This window comes from Vulpes lagopus, chromosome 7, assembly GCF_018345385.1.
Source record: "Vulpes lagopus strain Blue_001 chromosome 7, ASM1834538v1, whole genome shotgun sequence".
Classification (NCBI taxonomy): domain Eukaryota; kingdom Metazoa; phylum Chordata; class Mammalia; order Carnivora; family Canidae; genus Vulpes; species Vulpes lagopus.
The window spans coordinates 24,203,033-24,228,265 of NC_054830.1; the positions used below are offsets into that span (position 1 = coordinate 24,203,033).

Here is a 25,233-nt window from a genome sequence, read left to right on the forward strand (position 1 = left end):
CAATCCCTTGATACAAATTGTAAATACCCAGGACAGAAGACAGAATTGTGCTGGCAAGGGTCAGGTAAGCACCATGAATCAATCAGTTGTGGCAGTTGACCCTGACCACCAGGAGCTACTCCAAGGGGAAGGAGATTTCTTTAAAGATGAGAAGAGATCTCAAGAAGAAACTAGTACAATTGCTGTTATAATTAAAGATTTTAAAAGAAGCAAAATATGAAAAACGTAAACGTGCTATAGTTATGTTTATTCAGGGTAAAGCATTCCAAAGAGTAATATAGTCAAGACTCAGGTGAACTTCATGGTACAGACATAACCATGCAAGTTCAAGTTTCTGATATCTACTAACAAACATGATGAGTTAAGAGACTAGAAAATTTAGAGACTAACAAGACTTTGGAAATAAATAATTAATTTGACAGTGAAAGTCCTAAATATCTGACTGAGAATAATGCTTCCAATTGAAAACTCTCTGATGTCAGAGGCCTTGGATTGATCTTCAGCTTAATCACTCTGTAGCTGTGGGGTCGATCTGATCACACACTAGCTGCAGGGTCCTACAGCCTTGGGAGAGCTGTATGATACTAACAGGTTACTTTTGTTTTCTAGGTCTCAGTTTCTAGCTCTTTTAAAAGCTGCTAAAAATACAAGCATCTCACAAAACCACGATAAGGTTAAACTGAAAATGCATATCAGATACTTAGCAAGTCCCACTTCAGCCCATAGGAAGCCATCATTTTTAAAAGCCACTGTTATGAACATACAAACCCAGATTGCAAACTCTCCCAAAGTGCAATGGAAAGAAATGAAAGTAGAGTAGGGAAAAAAATGGAAAATTATGTTTGCCTATATCATATACAAATAAATCGTTTAAGCCAGGAACTTTCTGGCTTGGCCACTTTGAATGCTAACCTTTTAATAGTAAATAAAATACTTTGAAAGAACCATCCAAGATTTTCCACAAGTTGGTATATGCACTTTAAAGACTTAGCAAATATTGAACAGAAATCACTGACTGGTGGTGATGAGAGGGATCAGAAAGATAATCATCTTTGTTTCTTTTTATAGAAGGATAAACAGGCCCAAAGAGGGGGATTGCTTGTCACCCGAAGCCACAACAGAGATGGCAGCACTGCTAGTTATAAAGCCCAGACACGAAATCGCCAGTACTCTGCTGTGTCCCGGTCTTTCCCTTCTACCTCATGCATCAGTTTTATTTGGTCACTAAACTGTAAAAGGACCCTGTTACCACATAATTAGTGTCAGGGTATGTGCAACAGCTGCCACGAGCCAGATTTCCACACTGGAGTCAAACATCTTTGGCCCAGACGCATCTCTTCCACCACACACCACGGATGGTACAGCAGCTGTAACCACCACAGTCCATACCTCAGCAGCTCCAAGACTTCAGAAGTTGGAACAAATGATTAATTCCAACGAGGATAAAGTAACACTTCTCTCTGAAAGGACTTCTTAAAAAACACCTTTAGTGAATTTTAAAAGATTTAGCATTCTTCCACCTGAGAGCTTAAAGACTTTGAAAAGAGTTCAGAGGAACTTTTTCCCCAAAAAAGTATGTGGATAAATGTCAAGAATGAAAGGGGCCACTCAGGAACCCCTGAGTGACTTAATGATAAGTCACAGGAGATCCATGCTATTGTTGGGCAAGCCAAAGTAAAAACCAGAAGGAAGGAATAGTTCGTTTGCAGACACCACCACTGGAAGAACATGTTATATGGCTAAGAAGTAAGATCCATTGACACCAATCCTCAACAATATCAACTTGGGGTTTTTTTTTTTAAATCTGGGTAATTTTGTATATATTATAAAAAAATAAGAGTTTTCCTTAGCAAAGACTCCAGAAACTCACATATGCATTCATTAGCATGTAGATACATTTCATATGCCTTAAGATTCTTTCTCAAGTCTTTAAGCCAGTGAAAGAGAAAGAATAGTTTTCTCCAAAAGAACAGTAAAAAGTATTTTTTAAACAAGGACTGCAAAGTACTTTTTTTCATCCCTGGATATTTATTTTGTTTTATAATTCATTTGAGACTTTTAAAGTCAGGAAGGGAGAAAAAAATGGCTTTCAAATTTGAGTCTGGAACAGAGCTAACCTATCAAGTCCAACAGGGATATAAAGAAAGTATCTAACAGTGCAGACACTGCTGATGCTGGAACAAAAGTATTATTGAATGGAAGAAGAATTTAAATTGAAGCAAGCTCTAATGTAATACCTTAGTAACTCTAGGTCCTACTGCCATTTCTCCTAATAAGATGAACTATTAGTCCTGCTTTACATAAATTTCAACATACCAAGGCCCTCACCAAGCTACAGGGAGGCCAATGGCCCTCTTGAGTCCATACATCTGTAACATTATTTAAAACATGATTGTCCCTCTTACCATTATTTGGTGCTTAAATGTGGACCATACAATACCAACGGAGACAGGGGTGCGTGATATGAGTGGAGTCTTTTGCTGATACCAAGTCTTGTATCTTTGAAGGTTTTCTTTCTTTAATATAAAAATTCAAAGGGAAATAAGAGTGGAAAGAATTAAAAACAGAATCTATGGTTTTATAAAGGAGGAAAAAATAAACCTAGGATGAGTTTACAATCTGCAAAGAGCCTTCTCCCTCATTTATACCTTTAAGTAAGCTATTCAATCACCTTTTTTTTTTTCAATCACTTTTTAAAGGGCAAAAGAAAACTCTGTTATTATAGGAGTTGCTGAAATCCAGTATAAGAGACTAGTTAAGAACTGAGTCCTGTACTCAAGCAAGAATTGGTTCCACCACTGTTTGTCTATACTGTTTAATCCCTGGCAAATTATTTGCCCTCAATTTCTTCCTCTGTAAAACAAGGCTGATACAATTATAGTTATGAGTAAGCCTACATATAGGAATATACAAAAATATATTTGTAGATAGACATATAGCTTATTAAAGTCTGTGAACTTGCTAAGTCTATGAAGTTGCTAAGAAAAGCAACTTTTCTTAATGTTGTAATTAGTATTTATAAAACCACCATTATTCTGGAAGATACCTTTGAAAGTTACTTAGCAACTCAATCAATGAACTCTAGGCCAGGTAACATTTGTTTACTTCCTCAGAAAGAAGGCTTTTCATTAGAAAGGATGAATACCCACCACTTGCTTCAACATGGATGGAACTGGAGGGTATTATGCCGAGTGAAGTAAGTAATTAGAGGACAATCATTATATGGTTTCACTCATACAGGGAATATAAGAAATAATGAAAGGGATTATAGGGGAAATGAGGAAAAATGAGTGGGAAAAATTAGAGAGGGGTGACAAAGTATGAGAGTCTCCAAACTCTGGGAAATGAACAAGGGGTAGTAGAAGGAGAGGTGGGCAGGGGGTTGGGGTGACTGGGTGACAAGCACTGAGGAGGGCACTTGATGGGATTATATTTTGGCAAATTGAGCTTGTGTGTGTGTATATATATATATACACACATAAAAATATATATTTATATATATACATATTTATATATACACATAAAAAAAGAAGGCTTTTGCCTTTTTCTTTCTTCAGGATATGACACAATCTCTCATCAAATCCCCTCTCAGGCAACCATTAAGCAACAAAGAATTCTTCTTTCATTTGAGACCACTCAGAGAGTTTGAAAGAATAAACTAATCATTCATTTCTGCCACAACCACTCCCAGGCAACATTCACTCACTCAAAGTATGCTAAGCAATATGATAAGGTATCAAGGATATAAGGACATGAGACATTGTCCTTGGCCTTGAGATGCTCTTAGTCAAAAGAAAGTTACAAATGTGAAGTCCCCAGTAATCACCATAGAAAGGATGTGAACATAAGGAATCAGGTACAATGTGCTGAAGCACCACAGAGGAGGGAGGCATCAATCTGGTCCATGCACAAGCAACAACTCCACAGAAGATGTAGACTTTGAGAGGGGCCTAAAACAAAGAATTTCCTAAAGGCAAAAAGGAAAGGTATCCAGGCAGGGTGAAGGGTATGGCCAAAGGTGTAGAAGTGTGAAAAAATCATGACATGTTAGGTGGGAAAAGAATATGGAGCTTTGGCCAAAGGCATAGAAGTGTGAAAGAAACCATAACATGCTAAGTGGGAAAAGAATATGGAGCTCAAGAGCCAAATATAAGATCAAGAGCGGCAGGAGGCAGCTACAAAGGTGGTAACACTCACCAGTAAAGGACCTAAATGCCATAGAAAGGATGCAAACTTCATAAAACAGAAAGTGACATAAATGGAGTGTTTAGTACTGGACATTGCAAACTGGGCTTATGAATGCATTCTGGGATGTCTTGAGTTTTATAAAAACTCGAAATTTATTTAATAATAATTTAAAAATAAAATTCTCTGTAAATTAAGATACAACTTTTCTTTATACTAATAATTTATATTTCATTCATTTATTCAAAAAATATCTACTGGATTGGGAGGGGCAAGATGGCGGAAGAGTAGGGTCCCCAAATCACCTGTCCCCACCAAATTACCTAGAAAACCTTCAAATCATCCTGAAAATTTACGAATTCGGCCTGAGATTTAAAGAGAGACCAGCTGGAATGCTACAGTGAGAAGACTTCGCGCTTCTATCAAGGTAGGAAGACGGGGAAAAAAATAAAGAAAGAAAAGGCCTCCAAGGGGGAGGGGCCCGCGAGGAGCCGGGCTGAGGCCGGGGCGAGTGTCCCCAGGACAGGAGAGCCCCGTCCCGGAGGAGCAGGAGCTGCACCAACCTTCCCCGCGGAAAAGCCTCCCGGGGAATTGGAGCAGGATCCCCAGAAAGGCGGGGATGCCCTCGGGCTCCCTGGGATAGTAACAGGCACCTGCGCCCCGGGAGAGTGCGCTGAGCTCCCTAAGGGCTGCAGCGTGCAGCTTGGAGAGGCTCGGGCGGCGACTCCCACGGAGGGGGCTGCACCGCTCCGGGAGGGGAGCGGCTCGGCAGCGGCGGCGGCTCGGGCAGAGGAAGAAGCTCCGTGCGGAGGGGGCTGCGCGGCTCCGGGAGCAGCTGGGGGGCTCGGGCGGCGGCTCCGCTGAGGGGGCTGCGGGGCGGGAGCGAATCCAACAGCGCAGGCCCCCGGGCACAGGGCGCCGGGTCACAGCCCAGGATCCGGCCTCCCCCCGGACAGGCAGAGGCCCGGAGGGCCCAGGACAGCAAGGACGCTCCTGCCCCGAGCTGAGCAGATCAGCGGCCCGCCGGGGAGCCTCCAGGCCCTGCAGACGGAGAGCCCCGGAGTTACTGCGGGGGCTGAATCCAGGTTTCCAGAGCTGCCGCCCCACTGTGGCTGTTCCTCCTGGGGCCTCACGGGGTAAACAACCCCCACTGAGCCCTGCACCAGGCAGGGGCAGAGCAGCTCCCCCAAGTGCTAACACCTGAAAATCGGCACAGCAGGCCCCTCCCCCAGAAGACCAGCTAGAGGGACCAGTTCCAAGGGAAGTCAAGGGATTTAAAGTATACAGAATCAGAAGATACTCCCACGTGGTTTTTGTTTTGTTTTGTTTTGTTTTTTCTTTCTTTTTGATTTCTGATTGCTTCCCCCACCCTTTTTTTTTTCACCTTTCTTTTTCTTTCTCTTTTTCTTCTCTTTTTTCCATTTTTTTTTCTTCTTTCTCTTTTTTCTTTTTCTCTTTTCTTTCCTTCTCTCTCTCTTTCTCCTTTTCCCAGTACAACTTGTTTTTGGCCACTCTGCACTGAGCAAAATGACTAGAAGGAAAACCTCACCTCAAAAGAAAGAATCAGAAACAGTCCTCTCTCCCACAGAGTTACAAAATCTGGATTACAATTCAATGTCAGAAAGCCAACTCAGAAGCACTATTATACAGCTACTGGTGGCTCTAGAAAAAAGCATAAAGGACTCAAGAGACTTCATGACTGCAGAATTTAGATCCAATCAGGCAGAAATTAAAATTCAATTGAATGAGATGCAATCCAAACTAGAAGTCCTAACGAAGAGGGTTGACGAGGTGGAAGAACGAGTGAGTGACACAGAAGACAAGTTGATGGCAAAGAGGGAAACTGAGGAAAAAGAGACAGACAATTAAGAGACCATGAAGACAGATTAAGGGAAATAAATGACAGCCTGAGGAAGAAAAACCTACGTTTAATTGGGGTTCCCGAGGGCGCCGAAAGGGACAGAGGGCCAGAATATGTATTTGAACAAATCCTAGCTGAAAAACTTTCCTAATCTGGGAAGGGAAACAGGCATTCAGATCCAGGAAATAGAGAGATCCCCCCCTAAAATCAATAAAAACCGTTCAACACCTCGACATTTAATAGTGAAGCTTGCAAATTCCAAAGATAAGGAGAAGATCCTTAAAGCAGCAAGAGAAAAAAAGTCCCTGACTTTTATGGGGAGGAGTATTAGGGTAACAGCAGACCTCTCCACAGAGACCTGGCAGGCCAGAAAGGACTGGCAGGATATATTCAGGGTCCTAAATGAGAAGAACATGCAACCAAGAATACTTTATCCAGCAAGGCTCTCATTCAAAATGGAAGGAGAGATAAAGAGCTTCCAAGACAGGCAGGAACTGAAAGAATATGTGACCTCCAAACCAGCTCTGCAAGAAATTTTAAGGGGGACTCTTAAAATTCCCCTTTAAGAAGAAGTTCAGTGGAACAATCCACAAAAACAAGGACTGAATAGATATGATGATGACACTAAACTCATAGCTGTCAGTAGTAACTCTGAACGTGAACGGGCTTAATGACCCCATCAAAAGGCGCAGGGTTTCAGACTGGATAAAAAAGCAGGACCCATCTATTTGCTGTCTACAAGAGACTCATTATAGACAGAAGGACACCTACAACCTGAAAATAAAAGGTTGGAGAACAATTTACCATTCAAATGGTCCTCAAAAGAAAGCAGGGGTAGCCATTCTTATATCAGATAAACTAAAATTTACCCAGAAGACTGTAGTGAGAGATGAAGAGGGACACTATATCATACTCAAAGGATCTATCCAACAAGAGGACTTAACAATCCTCAATATATATGCCCCGAATGTGGAAGCTGCCAAATAATTAAACCAATTAATAACAAAACTAAAGAAATATTTAGATAATAATACACTTATACTTGGTGACTTCAATCTAGCTCTTTCTACCCTTGATAGGTCTTCTAAGCACAACATCTCCAAAGAAACGAGAGCTTTGGGGATCCCTGGGTGGCGCAGCGGTTTAGCGCCTGCCTTTGGCCCAGGGCACAATCCTGGAGACCCGGGATCGAATCCCACGTCGGGCTCCCGGTGCATGGAGCCTGCTTCTCCCTCTGCCTATGTCTCTGGCTCTCTCTCTCACTGTGTGCCTATCATAAATAAAAAAATAATAATAATAATAATAAAATAAAATAAAAAAAGAAACGAGAGCTTTAAATGATACACTGGACCAGATGGATTTCACAGATATCTACGGACCTTTACATCCAAACTCAACTGAATACACATTCTTCTCAAGTGCACATGGAACTTTCTCCAGAATAGACCACATACTGGATCACAAATCAGGTCTGAACCAATACCAAAAGATCGGGATAGTCCCCTGTATATTCTCAGACCATAATGCCTTGAAATTAGAACTAAACCACAACAAGAAGTTTGGAAGGACCTCAAACACGTGGAGGTTAAGGACCATCCTGCTAAAAGATGAAAGGGTCAACCAGGAAATTAAGGAAGAATTAAAAAGATTCATGGAAACTAATGAGAATGAAGATACAACCGTTCAAAATCTTTGGGATGCAGCAAAAGCAGTCCTGAGGGGGAAATACATCACAATACAAGCATCCATTCAAAAACTGGAAAGAACTCAAATACAAAAGCTCACCTTACACATAAAGGAGCTAGAGAAAAAACAGCAAATGGACCCCATGCCCAGCAGAAGAAGAGAGTTAATTAAAATTCGAGCAGGCTCCCCCGCCACCGCCGGACCGCTGCGTGCCCATCCCGCGAACACATGGCAAAAATGTCCAGCCCTACGGAGACTGAGCGGTGCATCGAGTCTCTGATTGCTGTTTTCCAGAAGTTTGCTGGAAAGGAGGGTAACAACTGCACACTCTCCAAGACAGAGTTCCTAACCTTCATGAATACAGAACTGGCTGCCTTCACAAAGAACCAGAAGGACCCTGGTGTCCTTGACCGCATGATGAAGAAACTGGACCTCAACTCTGATGGGCAGCTGGATTTCCAAGAATTTCTTAATCTTATTGGTGGCATGGCCATAGCTTGCCATGACTCCTTTACAAGGTCTCCCCATTTCCGGAAGTAAATCGGAGGGGTTCCTGGGCCTGGCCTCCAGACCACCTCTTTCCTTCAAAACAGCTTCCCAATCATCACATCCTTCTCACATCCTACACAGACCTGAGCCCACAGTGTCCACCACCCTGTGCAGGCCAGTCCTGCTGGTAGTGAATAAACCAATAGCATTTTTTTAAAGCACAAAAAAAATAAATAAATAAAATAAAATAAAATAAAATAAAATAAAATAAAATAAAATAAAATAAAATTCGAGCAGAACTCAATGAAATCGAGACCAAAAGAACTGTGGAACAGATCAACAGAACCAGGAGTTGGTTCTTTGAAAGAATTAATAAGATAGATAAACTATTAGCCAGCCTTATTAAAAAGTAGAGAAGACTCAAATTAATAAAATCATGAATGAAAAAAAATAAAATAAAATAAAATAAAATCATGAATGAGAAAGGAGAGATCACTACCAACACCAAGGAAATACAAACGATTTTAAAAACATATTATGAACAGCTCTACGCCAATAAATTAGGCAATCTAGAAGAAATGGACGCATTCCTGGAAAGCCACAAACTACCAAAACTGGAACAGGAAGAAATAGAAAACCTGAACAGGCCAATAACCAGGGAGGAAATTGAAGCAGTCATCAAAAACCTCCCAAGACACAAAAGTCCAGGGCCAGATGGCTTCCCAGGGGAATTCTATCAAACGATTAAAGAAGAAATCATACCTATTCTACTAAAGCTGTTTGGAAAGATAGAAAGAGATGGAGTGCTTCCAAATTCGTTCTATGAGGCCAGCATCACCTTAATTCCGAAACCAGACAAAGACCCCACCAAAAAGGAGAATTACAGACCAATATCCCTGATGAACATGGATGCGAAAATTCTCAACAAGATACTAGCCAATAGGATCCAACAGTACATTAAGAAAATTATTCACCATGACCAAGTAGGATTTATCCCGGGGACACAAGGCTGGTTCAACACTCGTAAAACAATCAATGTGATTCATCATATCAGCAAGAGAAAAACCAAGATTTTTTTTTTTTCTTGCCAGCAGCTTGCTTTCTTTAATTTCAGGGAATTGTATTATAATTCAAAAATAGGATACTTCCATGTCAACAGTGAACCAAAAGAAATCGTAGTCTGCTATTGTTACAGATGGAGATGCTGGCAATCACATTGGGAATAGAAAGAGTTAAAGACTAGGTCATCAGATAGAGTTAAATCTCACCACAGAGACATTCAAAGTCTATAATTTAACCACATATGTTTGCAGAAAGAAAGAGTAAGAACAGTTGAAATAGTTTGGACCATCCACCCAGCTATTCCTCTCTAGGAACACATGCCTCAAAGTGTGCTTGAGTTGACAGCCATCAGTTTGCTGTTCTTCAGTCTGGTCTTATCTCCCTCAAGTTCGCATGATTGGGTTTCTTAGCACGGGTGAAAACCTTCCGGCCACTGTCAAGGTAAGTGATGCCTGTCATGTGCTGCTGTGTGCACTGGTAGGCTGAATGCAGATGAGGAGGTGCTGTGCTATTTGGCAATACACTCCAGGAGGTAAGCTGCATCTCATTAGATGCAGAGAAAGCATTTGACAAAATACAGCATCCATTCCTGATCAAAACCCTTCAGAGTGTTGGGATAGAGGGAACTTTCCTCGACATCTTAAAAGCCATCTACGAAAGGCCCACAGCAAATATCATTCTCAATGGGGAAGCACTGGGAGCCTTTCCCCTAAGATCAGGAACAAGACAGGGATGTCCACTCTCACCACTGCTATTCAACATAGTATTGGAAGTCCTAGCCTCAGCAATCAGACAACAAAAAGACATTAAAAGCATTCAAATTGGCAAAGAAGAAGTCAAACTCTCCTTCTTCGCCGATGACATGATACTCTACATAGAAAACCCAAAAGCCTCCACCCCAAGATTGCTAGAACTCATACAGCAATTTGGTAGCGTGGCAGGATACAAAATCAATGCCCAGAAATCAATGGCATTTCTATACACTAACAATGAGACTGAAGAAAGAGAAATTAAGGAGTCAATCCCATTTACAATTGCACCCAAAAGCATAAGATACCTAGGAATAAACCTAACCAAAGAGGTAAAGGATCTATACCCTAAAAACTATAGAACACTTCTGAAAGAAACTGAGGAAGACACAAAGAAATGGAAAAATATTCCATGCTCATGGATTGGCAGAATTAATATTGTGAAAATGTCAATGTTACCCAGGGCAATTTACACGTTTAATGCAATCCCTATCAAAATACCATGGACTTTCTTCAGAGAGTTAGAAAAAATTATTTTAAGATTTGTGTGGAATCAGAAAAGACCCCGAATAGCCAGGGGAATTTTAAAAAAGAAAATCATAGCTGGGGGCATAACAATGCCAGATTTCAGGTTGTACTACAAAGCTGTGGTCATCAAGACAGTGTGGTACTGACACAAAAACAGACACATAGATCAATGGAACAGAATAGAGAACCCAGAAGTGGACCCTGAACTTTATGGTCAACTAATATTCAAAAAAGGAGGAAAGACTATCCATTGGAAGAAAGACAGTCTCTTCAATAAATGGTGTTGGGAAAATTGGACATCCACATGCAGAAGAGTGAAACTAGACCACTCTCTTTCACCATATACAAAGATAAACTCAAGGTGGATGAGAGATCTAAATGTGAGACAAGATTCCATCAAAATCCTAAAGGAGAACACAGGCAATACCCTTTTTGAACTTGGCCACAGTAACTTCTTGCAGGATACATCCACGAAGGCAAGAGAAATAAAGGCAAAAATGAACTACTGGGACTTCATCAAGATAAGAAGCTTTTGCACAGCAAAGGATACAGTCAACAAAACTAAAAGACAACCTACAGAATAGGAGAAGATATTTGCAAATGAAATATCAGATAAAGGGCTAGTTTCCAAAATCTATAAAGAACTTATTAAACTCAACACCAAAGAAACAAACAATCCAATCATGAAATGGGCAAAAGACATGAAGAGAAATCTCACAGAGGAAGACATGGACATGGCCAACATGCACATGAGAAAATGCTCTGCATCACTTGCCATCAGGGAAATACAAATCAAAACCACAATGAGATACCACCTCACACCAGTGAGAAAGGGGAAAATTAACAAGGCAGGAAGCAACAAATGTTGGAGAGGATGCGGAGAAAAGGGAACCCTCTTACACTGTTGGTGGGAATGTGAACTGGTGCAGCCACTCTGGAAAACTGTGTGGAGGTTCCTCAAAGAGTTAAAAATAGACCTGCCCTACGACCCAGCAATTGCACTGTTGGGGATTTACCCCAAAGATTCAGATGCAATGAAACGCCGGACACCTGCACCCCGATGTTTCTAGCAGCAATGTCCACAATAGCCAAACTGTGGAAGGAGCCTCGGTGTCCATCGAAAGATGAATGGATAAAGAAGATGTGGTTTATGTATACAATGGGATATTACTCAGCCATTAGAAACGACAAATACCCACCATTTGCTTCAACGTGGATGGAACTGGAGGGTATTATGCTGAGTGAAGTAAGTCAATCGGAGAAGGACAAACAGTGTATGTTCTCATTCATTTGGGGAATATAAATAATAGTGAAAGGGAATATAAAGGAAGGGAGAAGAAATGTGTGGGAAATATCAGGAAGGGAGACAGAACATAAAGACTCCTAACTCTGGGAAATGAACTAGGGGTGGTGGAAGGGGAGGAGGGCGGGGGGTGGGGGTGAATGGGTGACGGGCACTGAGGGGGACACTTGACGGGATGAGCACTGGGTGTTATTCTGTATGTTGGTAAATTGAACACCAATAAAAATTATTTTTAAAAAAATCTACTGAACCCTACTATATACCAGGCACAATCCTAATCATTGGGGATATAATGCTGAACAAAATAGAAAGAGTGCCTGACCTTGTAGAACTTAGAATCTCATAAAATGAGACAACAATAAACAAAAGTATAGCATATCAGGAAACAGTGTTACACAGATTAATAAAACATAAACATAGTGAGATGGTGTTAATTTCATACAGGGTATACCAAACTAAAGTTTGGTAGAAAAATAGGGAGAAGGCATTTTAAAACTGGAAGATAGCGTGAAAGAATGGGCAATTAGAGGCAGAGAAACAAATATGAAAGATGCTGGAATAATTCAAGGGAAACAGAGGATGGTGAGGGCCCAGAGTGTAACCTGCACTTTGATTTTTAGCAATATGGCAAAAAGATAACCACAAACACCTGGAAAAGCTAGAGAAAATACAACAATATCACTTTGTATGCATAGATGAGCATGCATGAAAGAGATCCTCAAAAGCTAAAAACAAAAAGGAATGAAGGAATGAAGGAAGGAAGGAAGGAAGGAAGGAAGGAAGGAAGGAAGGGAGGGAGGGAGGGAGGGAGGGAGGGAGGAAAGAAGGAAGGAAAACTAAAAATCAAATAGGTGAGAGGACCTGAGGGTTTAGCTATGAAGAGGCAGGTTGGGGGCATAGGGAGGTAGCTTAGGTTAATAGCCTTGAAAGTAGGTACAGGCTCTAAGCAAGTTAGAGCTAGACCTTTCCCTAAAACAAGATCAGTGAAATGTGGACACAAAAAGAGAATAGCCTGAACTCTGGGCTCAGGATAAGATAAAACTAGTTTCTTCAAGGATCTACCTTCATGTGAATCTGGAACTCATTTAACAGTGCCTAAAGATCTGAGCACATCCAAAAAGGAAAATAAAATTACGTATAAAAATGATCCTAAGGTGATACGTGGCAAAAACAAACACAAAAGTGCTCTAAAAGAAATGCTCTCAACTCAGACCACATGGAATGCCAGAAATCAAATGATATTCAGTGAGAGAATGTCTAAATAATCTCTAAAATTCATTAAAGATTAAGGGGAGCAAAATGGGTAAGTAAAATTAAACTCATGCCTAGGCACAGGAAAATAATACTACAAAATGCTAAATACAAAGAGAATATTTTAAAAGCAACCAGAGAAAAGAAACAGATTAACTACAAAAGAACAATGTAATATTTAGAATTACAACACTTAACCATATTTATTTGCTCACCTTTCCTTCATTCATATCAACTCTTCTTTCTAGATTCATTTTTCTTTTTTCTTGAAGTACTTATTCTAGAAATACCTATAAGTTACTAGTGGTAAATGTTTAACTGGTACCCTGATTTTTCAGGCAAAAAATCAGGCAAAAAAGCCTGATTTTTAATGTTAGCTGATTTCTGTAGTGTAAATACTCCCACCAAGAGCAATTCAAGTTATCAACATGTTCACTGACTCAAAAGTCCTGAAAATTTGGCTCTTGTGAGCCAGTATAAAAGCACACTGTTATTTCAGGTGGCTTATGTTAGTGGTAAACTGTTTTTGTCTGGAGATAATTTTTATTTCATCCTCATTCCTGCAAGTGAAGAAGGCTGTGACTCTTGCTCCACTGGGGCTGGCTGCCCTTAGATATTGATTTTTCTGGTGAGTGGCAGGGATGGGCTATTTACTAAATATTCTAAATAAGCATTAACTATGTAAGACAATAATAATGATGACAACTAACTTGGAGAATCAGGAGTTTATCCATCAGGTGATCACCTCATGCTATGGTATGATACCAAAATCTCTACAGCTTAAAACAATGAATATTTATTTCCACTCATGCTAAATATCTTTCAGGGGTTAGCTTGGGACACTACCCACTATAGCCCCTAAAGGACATGACCTCAAAACCTTCAACAATTACCCCAGGTCATATAGTGAACTGCACACTGGCTCTTTAAGCTTCCTGTTTCCCATATTTCACAGGCCAAAGCCAGTCACATGACCATGCCTAATTTCAAAGGAAACAGGAAAGTACAATACTACTATATCCCCATGGCGATATAAAAATAAAAACACACAAGAAGCAAATGGTTAATGTTAAAATGCTCTAAATTCATTGTCTTTTTGTGGTTTGTTTTAGAAAACAGAAGATAAATAGGTTAACTTTAGACAAATGCCAAGTGGGTATGTTAAAATTTTAAGAGGAAAAGCTAAAAGAATAAAGAATAGAGTTAGAACCTTAAAATCCATAGGAAAGGAGACTAAAGAAAATATAAACAATAAAAAAGAAGAGGAAATAAGTCTAGAAAAGGTAGGGTAAATATAAAGCACAAAATAAACAGTAGAAATAAATCCAAATATATCGGTAATTACAACAAATGTAAATGGAATAAACTTACCACCTAAAGGACAGAAATCACCTGTTTATATTATTTTTAATGGTGCTATATTTACTTACAGGAAATAAACTTAAAACTTCAGGGCATAGAAAAGTTGAAAGTAAAAGGACAGATTTAGAGCACAGGCATGAAATCCCATAGGCACAAAAGTCACATGATTCTAGATATGACCACAACCAAATCACTTAACCTCTGAAGAGTGGCAGTTTCCTCATCTATAAAATAAACTGCATGATGTTACACTTGTTCCACATGTGAACAATGTTACACAACATTCACAACACCTCACTATGTTATTCAGTTTAGATGCACTGTGTGGGGATGCCTGGGTGGTTCAGTTGGTTAAGCATCTCCCTTCAGCTCAGGTCACCATCTCAAGGTCCTGGGATCGAGTCCCACATCAAGCTTCCTGCTCTACAGGGTGTCTGCTTCTCCCTCTCCCTCTGTTCCTTCCCACCTGCTCATGCTTGCTCTCTCTCTCTCTCTCTCTCCCCTCCATCACCTCTCAAATAAGTAAATAAAAAAAATCAGATGCACTGTGTGTAAAATGCTTCATACAGGGCCTAGTTAATAGCATCAGCTTGACATATGATTGCTATCATCTTATAATTACCCCTCTCTGCCCACATAATGGGACAGAATGTTTATAAACAGGGCTTCAATCACTCTTTTCATCCCTTTTTCCACATGCCCCTTTGCAATAAGACTTTGCCACTGCTCCTATCAAGAAGTCCAATTTATATCTCCATCCTTTAAGTCTGGGCTGGTCCTGGGCTTGTTTTGACTAATAGAATTCATGGGTGGTTCTGTGAGTTTTTAGCCTAGGACTCAAGACACCTTGCCGCTTCTACTTATATCCTCTTGAGACTTCTATTTCCAGATGAAGTTACAGAGACAGAAAAAACTCTTTTCCTGAAACAACTAACACACTGGACAATATATATGACATAATGGCTTCAAGAACAGTGATCTTGAGATATGAAAATCAAATATAGTGAGCACTATAACTGCACAGCCTGCCTGGTGACAATGTCCAGACTGCAGCAGAAGAAGAATACTGAGAAAAGATGTAGGGTCTGCCTGATGTGAGGAAATGAAGGAGTCTGAAAAGATCAAGTCAATTAGAGTTCATGGGCAGAGAGCTTCAGAGGGTCCCCCTTGAGTATTCAGCTATTAATCTTCATATGTGTGTGAGAAACTGCCTAAGGCCAGGGAAGAACCACCAAAAAAGACAGAGGAAATCATATTTGGAGCTACATTTTAGCTCTCTTGATATGAAGAAGCTCAAGCTACCCTATTTGAGGATAACAGACCATAAGAAGACAGACCCAGCCAAAATCCAACATCAACTATGACATGTGGCAACTTAAACCAAACAGCTTCTATCAAATCAGCAGATGACTGCAGCCTCATGAATAACCCGAGAAGAGTTCATCAGAACAGCCCAGCTGAACTGAGCCAAGGCCATCCAAAACTAATGACTCTCAGAATCATGAGCAAATAAAAAGAGTTGTATTATGTCACCAAGTTTTGGGCTGATTTATTACACTGCAATAGAGAACTGATACATAAGATGTCTAAAACAATGTTGTACATGTAGAAAATGAGCAATAAATATTCAGTAAATAGCCCATTCCTGCCACTCACCAGAAAAACCAATATCTAAGGGCAGCCAGCCCCAGTAGAGCAAGAGTCACAGCCTTCTTCAATTGCAGTAAGTTACAACCATATCATGGAAACATGTTTTGAATCAGAGAATCCTGAAATATCAGAGCTCAAATGTCACATCCACTGTGAAACATTCCCAAGATTTCACTGAAGGAAACAACCACTTCTTGCTTCCATGGAACCCTGAGGGTAGAGCCCTGCCGTGACACCTATGTCAGCGTATTGTATGGGTCTCCTACCCTCAGCAGCACCTGGTCCCAGGCACAGCTAAGTTCTAAGTAAGTTCACCTCTTACTTGTGGTGAGTCACTTAGCCCAGTTCCTGTCCCTAAACATAACTACACTGGATGCAGTATGCTGGGCTATTTTAATCCTGGAGAAAGAGGTCAGAACACAGAGACAGGATTAAAGGATGACTAAGGAAGTAGCTCTATAGTAGTGATGACAGAGGGAGCTGGCTTTAAGTTTATCAGAACTTCCCACCTCCCATGCATGACTCACACTACCCTGGCAGGAGAAATACCAAGCACGGTCTCAAGTCTCAAGAGCCAATAACCTACAACAAAATACAAAACTCTAAGCCTTCCTGCATCTCCAAAGTCAAGCTAAAATGGCATCTGTCTGCTGTCCTTGATCACAGAAGAAACTGACAAGCCAGGAGATTAGGCTGATCTGAGAAGGCCAGATGGGCCATAGACACCAGATGTAACAGAACCTGTTGGAAATTATTCCTGGCCTTTGGTTTCTTTAGAGACCTCAATTCCCACTGCTCTCACCTTCACTCACTAGGCTCCAGTCACCCCAGCCTCCTGCTGCTCCTTAAGAATACCAAGTAAATGCCTGCTCAGGAGTCATTGCTTTTACTCTTTCTTCTGCCTGGAATGCTCTTCTGCCAGATGTTTGCTCAGCGAATTAATTTTCTAACTATAAGAGGTCTTCTACACATTGTAAATGTGTTACCAAGAGTGCTCTATGTGACTGGCTCATGAAAACTATTTGATTGTTAGATTGAAATCTCTATAAAGACAGATTCTTATTTGTCTTACTCACTTATGGACTATATGTAAAAAATAATAACATTTACAAAGTGCTTATTCTGCACTGACCCTATGCTAAGCCATTCATATGCATTTTCTCAAGTTTTCTTTGAAACGACTTTATAGAGTACAATTACCATTTCTTTTTTATAGATGAGGAAAGTGAGCCTCAGAGTCTGACTCTGGAAACTGGGCTCTTAACCCCAATGCTACACTGTCAAGTAAGAAATGGAATTAGTAAATGAGTAGATCAGGAACTAGAGATGTCCGTAATGACTTGCTCCGGTTGCAGCCTACTCTAAGCCACCCTATCCACAGTCAAGCTCCATGTCACATGGCTTTGCTCCTGGTTCCTCCCATTCCAGGAACTAAACGACCAAGAAATGGGCCTCTCATTCATGGCCTGGCTGGGCTGTCAGATGCCTCTCTCAGATAATTTGAATTGGAAACTGAGAGCCTGAGCCAGTCAATAAAGGAAGCAACATTGCAAAGAATTCCTCAGGAGGATATGGGACCTTGGCAAACCAAAGCCCCAGGGAAGCCCAAGTTCTGAGGAAGCAAAATGGACATGCAGAAGGCTTTCCAGGTAGATGAAAGGAGAATAGAGCAGGAAAGCCATAGAAATGCCCTAAAAGAACAGCTGACTTAGATCCCAACAGTGTTTCAGTTCCAGTGAACCTCTGCCTTTTTTTTCTTGAAGTAACTTGGACAGTCTCAACCCACATAATCAACCATAGTGCAACAGATTGACTAGACCAAAACCAAGTATAGGTTGAGAAATTCTTGTCCAACAGGCCCCTCTCTGGACCTGTTATCCAGAACCACCTAGAATTACTCTTTAATCCTGGATGTGCAGGATTAAGTGCTGAGATCCAGATTTCAGGTTTTTCTCTCTCTACCACCACGGACTTTCCCCAGGTCACCAACTTCTGCTCCTCCTGGCCATTTCCTCAGCAGGGATGGTGGGCTCCAGGTAATTCATTTCTCTTTCTTTATCCCTCATCCTCTTGCTCCCAGGAAGCAGCAGGCTAGAGGTCGTTTTGGCCACAGTTAGGCACCTGCCCCACCACTCCTCTACTCCTTTGGTCTCTGTGAATTCTCCCAATTCTTTGTTTCTTTTCTCAGAGGTCCCAGGATCTTTCCCAGAAAGCAATCTGGCTTTGTCTGGGCATCCTTAGTCCATCAAAACAGGACTACATATGCCTGGATATGCACTTATAGTAATAAGAATTCAAATTCTTTCCCACAAATGTTTCATAACACCTGGGAGGTCTAGGAGCATAGAAAGGGGGTGCTGCTGCTCTGCTGCACCTGCTGAGCACTTTAACTCAGTCCTAGTCAAAATACACCCTTAGAAGACCATTGAAAGATAATGGACCCAAATTTATACACCACTACTATAAGCATCCATTCATGCTGACATCCACACAACATAAATCTCCCTCTAGATTTCCTCAAGGGAATCACAGAAACTCTAACTAGAAGGACCCTAATTCAATCCTTCCCGTTTGCATACGATGAAAGTCACAAGGCAAAGAGGAAACTTAGGCCCAAACAAGTGAAGTATGAGTAAGGAGAATGCCTTTTTTGGAACCACCCTCCTCAAAGCACAGTTGGTAAAGTTCAGAAAACACTAACTAAAGAGCAGTTTGAACAGTGTTATCCAGGAAGCACTGACCACACAAAGATAATAAGATCTAATCTTCTTCTTCAAGGTATTTGTAACGCAGTGGGAGAGAGACTGACCCACATACTCATATGAGAAGATCGGCATTTGCACATACTCTACCTGAAGCAGAAATAAAGTGTTACAGTAACCTAGGTCAGGGGTGTCAAAGAAAAAAATGTGATCAGGAAGGGTTCCATGGAGAAGACGGAGTTTTGGATAATCCTTGAAGGCCCTCTTCATGCTTCCAGTTTCACCTAGAATGCTCCATCCACAGAGCCTTCCATGACATCACAGGCTGGGTTTGTGCCCTGGCTGTACAACCCCACAGCACCCTGAACTTTCTTCTACTTGCATAACTGACTCATTTCCTTCCATGTTTTTCTCACAAGATGCAAATTCCATAAAACAGGCATCTCACTCTCAGTACCTACCAGGGTGCTTTTCACACTCCAGGTACTCAGTATAAAGAAATGTGTACGTGTGCACATATGTGCGTGTGCACACACGCATGTGTCTGTCTGTGTATTAAATGAAACTGAGCTGGAAATCAGTAGGCTATCCTATGCCCCCACTAGAGAAGGAGAAAGTACAAATGGGAATTTTTAGAATACTCTATGTAAAGGAAAGAAGTAAGAAAGGAGAAGAGAGAAGGGACAAAGGAAAGGGTAACATAATAATAGCATCAAATAACATTCACCAAATCCTCTCAACAAAGCCTGCATCTTCCCAACCACTCAAGGAGGGAGGTAATATCATTGTTCCTGTTTTACTGACAAGGCAACAAAGGTAGAGAGAGGTCAAGTAATCACCCAGGGTCACATGCTGAACAGTAAGAGCCAGACTGAAACCCAGCTAGTCTGATCTCAGAAGCTGAACTCTCCATCACCACCTGATACTGAATTTGGAAAAGAATAAGTAGACTTTGTGAGATGAGAGAGAAAGAAACCTAGATTTAGTGTTTGTAAAAGTACAAGAGCATCTTCTGTGAGAGCTGCTTCTTTGAGGATACACCCCAGCCACCAGCATCCTAAAAGTAATTCAAGAAAAGGTGGAAAAGCAGAGCAATGGACAAGTCCACGGACACTGCACCTTAGATATTTTTCTATTTCTTCCCTTTGGGCGCCATCCTCCCCACCCTTGGTCACCTTCTTTTATTTTCCAGTAACAGGACACTTATGGATCCTGAAAATAATTAAAAAGGAAACCTTTTGTAAATTACAACACAGGAAGTCAACTTCTAATGCTTAAAAGATTTTATTAAAGGGGTGCCTGGGTGGTTCAATCAGTTAAGCATCTGCCTTCAGCTCAGGTCATGATCTTGGGGTCCTGGGATCAAACCCAAAGTAGGGCTCCCTGCTCAGCAGGGGAGTTTGCTACTCCCTTTCCCTCTGCCCCTCCTCCAACTCATGTGTTTTCTCTCTCTCTCAAATAAATAAATAAAATCTTTTTAAAATAAATAAAAATAAAAGATTTTGTTATAAACAGATTAAGTATAGATTGGGGGGAAAGTTACAAAGTTATTTTTTACTCTTTTAAACCTAACTTTATTTAGAACATAAATCAGAAACAAATCCAGTTATACAAAATGTTCAACAATTGGGGGTGCTTGGATGGCTCAGTCGGTTAAGCATCTAACTCTTCATTTCCGCTAAGGTCATAATCTTGGGGTCATGAGACTGAGCCCCACACAAGGCTCTGTGCTCAGCAAGGAGTCTGCTTGAGATTCTCTGTCTCTCCCTCCTGCTCACGTGCACACATGTGTGCACACACTCTCTCAAATAAATAATTAAATCTTCAAAATGTCCAACAATTAAAATCATTCAGCATAGTGGTACTTTTAAGAAATAATTTAAAGGACCTTCCAATGCAATGACTGCTTAAATAATTGTCTAATATTTAAAGTACACCAATGGCTTCTATGACTTTCTAGTTTTTGGTAGATTTTGAAGATTCAACATATTCTGAAATGGAAACTATTCAGTTCTCTGTTTAGTAATATATCCACCATATTACTACCTGGCTTACTACAAAAGAGCCAAAAACAGGTGGCTTGGTCTTTTTATCTACTCCTTTTTTCTTTTCTATCACACTTGTGATAGAAGCATCTGGCTAAAACCTCCAAACACTTATACTTTTGCTGCCAGCTATTATCAGCTATTATTTATTCTAAATAAATTCCGTAAATAGTTGCTAATCATTTTCCTATGTCCAATCTATAGACTGACGGGAACAAAGCAAGAAAAATATTACTATTTTATATCTTAATTTTTGTTTAAGTTATAAAAAAAAAAGAAACTCCAGGTTGGGCAGTATTGGTCTGTGCCCCCATCCCATCGCACACCACACCACATTCATGTGTTTTACCTTCAGGAGCGCTACCAGGTTCTCACAATGAAGACAGGAGAAAATCCCCTGGTTCTTCCCACAGGAGTATGGGGAAAGCAGTCACTTTATTTTTTTTTTATTTTATTTATTTATGATAGGCACACAGAGAGAGAGAGAGAAGCAGAGACACAGGCAGAGGGAGAAGCAGGCTCCATGCACCGGGAGCCCGACGTGGGATTCGATCCCGGGTCTCCAGGATCGCGCCCTGGGCCAAAGGCAGGCACTAAACCGCTGCGCCACCCAGGGATCCCGAAAGCAGTCACTTTAAAATATTTCCAGAGCATTCTATTCTTTTTAACAAGGTCTCCCTTCAAAGGAAACTATTTTACCTGAACCTGACTAAGAGAACAGAAATACCTCTCCCCAGGCTTCTTGTCTCTCCTAAGAGGGCAAAGCAAAACAAAGCTGAGAAGCACCAGTAAAGGTGACAGCCCTAGGCATAGGCTCACTCACAAACCACTAACCACAGGACTATTCAGAAACAACATTGGACAAATATTGGTCAAGTGCCAAATACAGTCCCTTCTAAGCTTTCCAAGTACTTTCACATATATTTTTTCACTTCATCCAATCTGTGGGACAGGAAAGGAAGAGGTCACTGTCCCAATATATGGATAAGAAACTAAGGCTCTAAAAGGATGCTAAACTTTGGTGGAGACAGATTTTAAACCCAGCTATTCAAATATTTAGTCCAATCAGTTTTCCTAAACCATATCTTCTATATCACTTACAGATTAAAGAGGTTCACTAAATCAAGTTTATTGGGTCAAAACTTAATTACAGTCCCCAACTTATAATACTACTTCCATTTACTGAGCCCTTACTTTAGGACAGGCTTTGGGACAAGCCCTTCCTGTGTATTATCTCATTGCATGCTCATTGCTTTCCTTATGAGGGAGGTACCATTTGGTCCATTTTCTGGAAAGGGATTCAGGATCTAGAGGCCAAGTAACTTACACATCAATCAAGAAATGAATCATTTGGAGGAATTCACATGTTTCTCACTTGCCACTGTGCTTCATTCTAATCATGGCAGGTGACAAAGAATCTCACACCTGCACCAAACTTTAGGCTCCTCTGAGCCTTCTGGTTGACCAGACTTCAACTTGGCCTCTGCTCTGTCCTTGACAAGCCTGCAGAGCCCAGTCTTAGCAATAATGCTGTCAGTTCAGAGTGAATCCCCAACCCTAGATATCTGGTGATGTTCCTCATCCATCACCTTTAATGCCTAAGTCCTTGGCCTTCCCTTTCACAAGAATCCTGTTAGGTAGGTTTGCAAGAATACTCCTACTCTTGATGTCTTTCCTTAGCAATTTCCCATTCACTGAGCCCCTCACTCTGCTCATTGGCTATAATCCCCAGCTATCTTTGCTGTAACAGGAGTTGAATCGGATCTCTCTCCTCTATTACAAGGCCTCTATTGCAATCATCTTGAATAAAGTCATCCTTACTATTTTAACAAGTATCAATATATTTTTCCTTAAACACAAGATGATACTCTAACAAATTAACAGTTCTTGGGCTTAGGAGCTCCTAGAACTAAGTTTCCACCACCCAGAAATCTCTGAGGTCTGTACATACTAGGATAATTAAACATAATTTAAATCAGTATTTGATCTGATAAGGGAAACAAATGCAAAAGAACATAAGAGCACCAAGAACCTAAACATGGGAGGTAGTAGCTGGTGGATGCATATGGAATGACTCACACTCCAGTAGCCATCCCACTGCCTCCCCCAACCCAGCTAGTGTTTTGTGGGCATGTGACTTTGACACAATCACGTCCTCGCTCTCCCTTATTACCACAGCTTGCCTTCTGGACTTAAAAAGCTACGAAGATGGAGAGGAAGAGGCTTCACATCTAGATTTTCGGAGCCAGGCACTCTACTCCCAGCCACTATATGTCAAAGCCCAGATTATGCAAAGCTTGATTTCCTGCTGAAGGTTCACTGAGGAGCTCTTACTCTCTTGTACCTCCACCCCGAGGAGTAGGGAGGACGAGAATCTAACAGACGCCTAGAAGAATCCTTCTGATACAAACTCTGGGGAGTGACCCCAAAGGAGAGATTTGCTATATTGCACACACACATACACATATATGCATGCACACACATTAATGCAGAGATACTTTTGCTCTGTGAGGAAAGATACTTAGGGAGATATTAGGAACTACTGTCAAAGCATTCAAGCTCGCATCACACCTGAGTTATCATCATAACAATAATAATCATAACAAAAATAACAGCAGCTGTCAGTTATTGAACACCTACTGGTGCCACCAATGTATTAGTAACTAGAATCATTATGTGTACTTCTCACACCCCTGTGAGTTGGCTAGATTTCCCAATGAGGAAACTGAGAGGTAAAGTAATGTGTGCAACAGCACCCAGCACAGCTAGGATTTCTACCCAGATCTGATTCAAGCCAGTGTTCCTCCGCTTCCTCCTAATTTGACATCAGTAATCATTTCTATCAAATAAGTGGGTGGGACACAATACCCAATATCTCAGAGTCCAATCCTTTCATGGGCCAATTAGTTTCACATGGCAACATGGTATAGCCACAGAGTAGGTGCTCAATAAATATTTGCTGAATTAGAATCTGTTTCATTTCTTAAACCACACTTCCAGTTTCCTGGGGGCTATAACTTTCACTTTAGGGTCCTTCTCATCAGACTTCACCAAGTTTGTTAGTCAATAATGGAAACTACTGTATCCTTTTGTTATGGACTGAATGTTTGTGTCAAATTCACATGTTGAAATTTAACCCTCAATATGATGGCATTAGGACAAAGGGTCTTTAGGAGGTGATTAGATCATGGCAGGGGAGCGCTTATGAATGCGACCTTTATAAAAGAGACTCCAGAGATCTCTCTTGCTCACTTTCTCTGCATGTGGATAAAATAAGAAAACTGCCTGCAACCTGAAAGAGGGTCCTTACTATACCCTGACCATGCTGGCACCCTGATCTCAGACTTCCAGCTTCTAGAACTGTTAGAAATAAATTTCCGTTGTTTATAAGCTACCCAGTCTGTGGTATTCTGTTATACCAGCCTCAACTTTGAACCCATAGTTGTACTCCTAGGAATCAGACCCAAGAGGAAAATCGAGTCTCCTTTATTTTGAGAGAGAGAAAAAGAAGAAAAAGGAAGAGGAAGAAAAGAAAAGAAAAATATGGACATTGTACTTTTCACTTACTTGGCTTTAACAGTACAAATACAGCATTTTTAAACAAGAAATGAATCATTGGAGGAATTCATATGTTCATTTCTCATTTAAAGGTTAAGATCTTCAGTTCATGCTGCCAGAGCCTTTTCCAGTATCCAGCATGTGTTCACACTTGGTTTACACATAGTAGCCCCTCACAGACAAGATAAAATCTGTTAACTGGACACCTGAGCTAATTGTTAGAGACAGGCCATTACACTCATAGGCTCTCTCTCTGCTACAGCTGGCAAGAATGTAAACCAAAACAACCTCTCAAAGGGCAGAGTGGCCATCTGGCTCCAGAGACTTAAATGAGTGTTTTTCCTTTGATCTCCTGAGTCCATTCCTAGGAATGAAACTCAAGGAAGTCATCTGAAAGGTAGACAAAAATTTAGGTGCCAACATGTTCTTTGCATTTATCATGCTGGCAAAATTTACCAAGTAACTTCAATGTGCAATACCAGACAAATGGTTAAATAAACCATGGTTCAGCCATTTAGTGGACTATGAAGCAGAGAATAATAAAAATCCTATCTCTAAGGGTAGGAAAAATATTTTTAAGGGAAAATCTTCATTTAAAAAAAAATATTAGGGCAACCCCAGTGGCCCAGCAGTTTAGCACCACCTTCAGCCCAGGGCATGATCCTGGAGACCTGGGATCAAGTCCCACGTCTCCCCGAATGGAGTCTCCCTTCATGGAACCTGCTTCTCCCTCTGCCTGTGTCTCTGCCTTTCTCTCTCTGTCTCTCATGAATAAATCTTTTTTAAAAATTAAAAATAAAAA

At 40.8% G+C, this 25,233-nt stretch overlaps 2 protein-coding genes across 2 annotated transcripts in view; one reads left to right on the forward strand and one right to left on the reverse strand.

Annotated features, from left to right (window-relative positions):
- Positions 1-25,233, reverse strand: part of ERC2 (ELKS/RAB6-interacting/CAST family member 2) — a 907,564-nt gene that overhangs the window by 746,108 nt on the left and 136,223 nt on the right. The window lies entirely within an intron of this gene.
- On the forward strand, positions 7,935-8,445 carry LOC121496267 (protein S100-A11-like). Its single transcript, XM_041764678.1, has one exon. The coding sequence runs from the start codon at positions 7,961-7,963 to the stop codon at positions 8,270-8,272; it is 312 nt and encodes a 103-aa protein (XP_041620612.1). The 5' UTR covers positions 7,935-7,960; the 3' UTR covers positions 8,273-8,445.

What these genes read in the sequence shown, in the direction of transcription:
- LOC121496267 (XM_041764678.1), top strand. Translation starts at nt 7,961, where the DNA reads ATGGCAAAAATGTCCAGCCCTACGGAGACTGAGCGGTGCATCGAGTCT.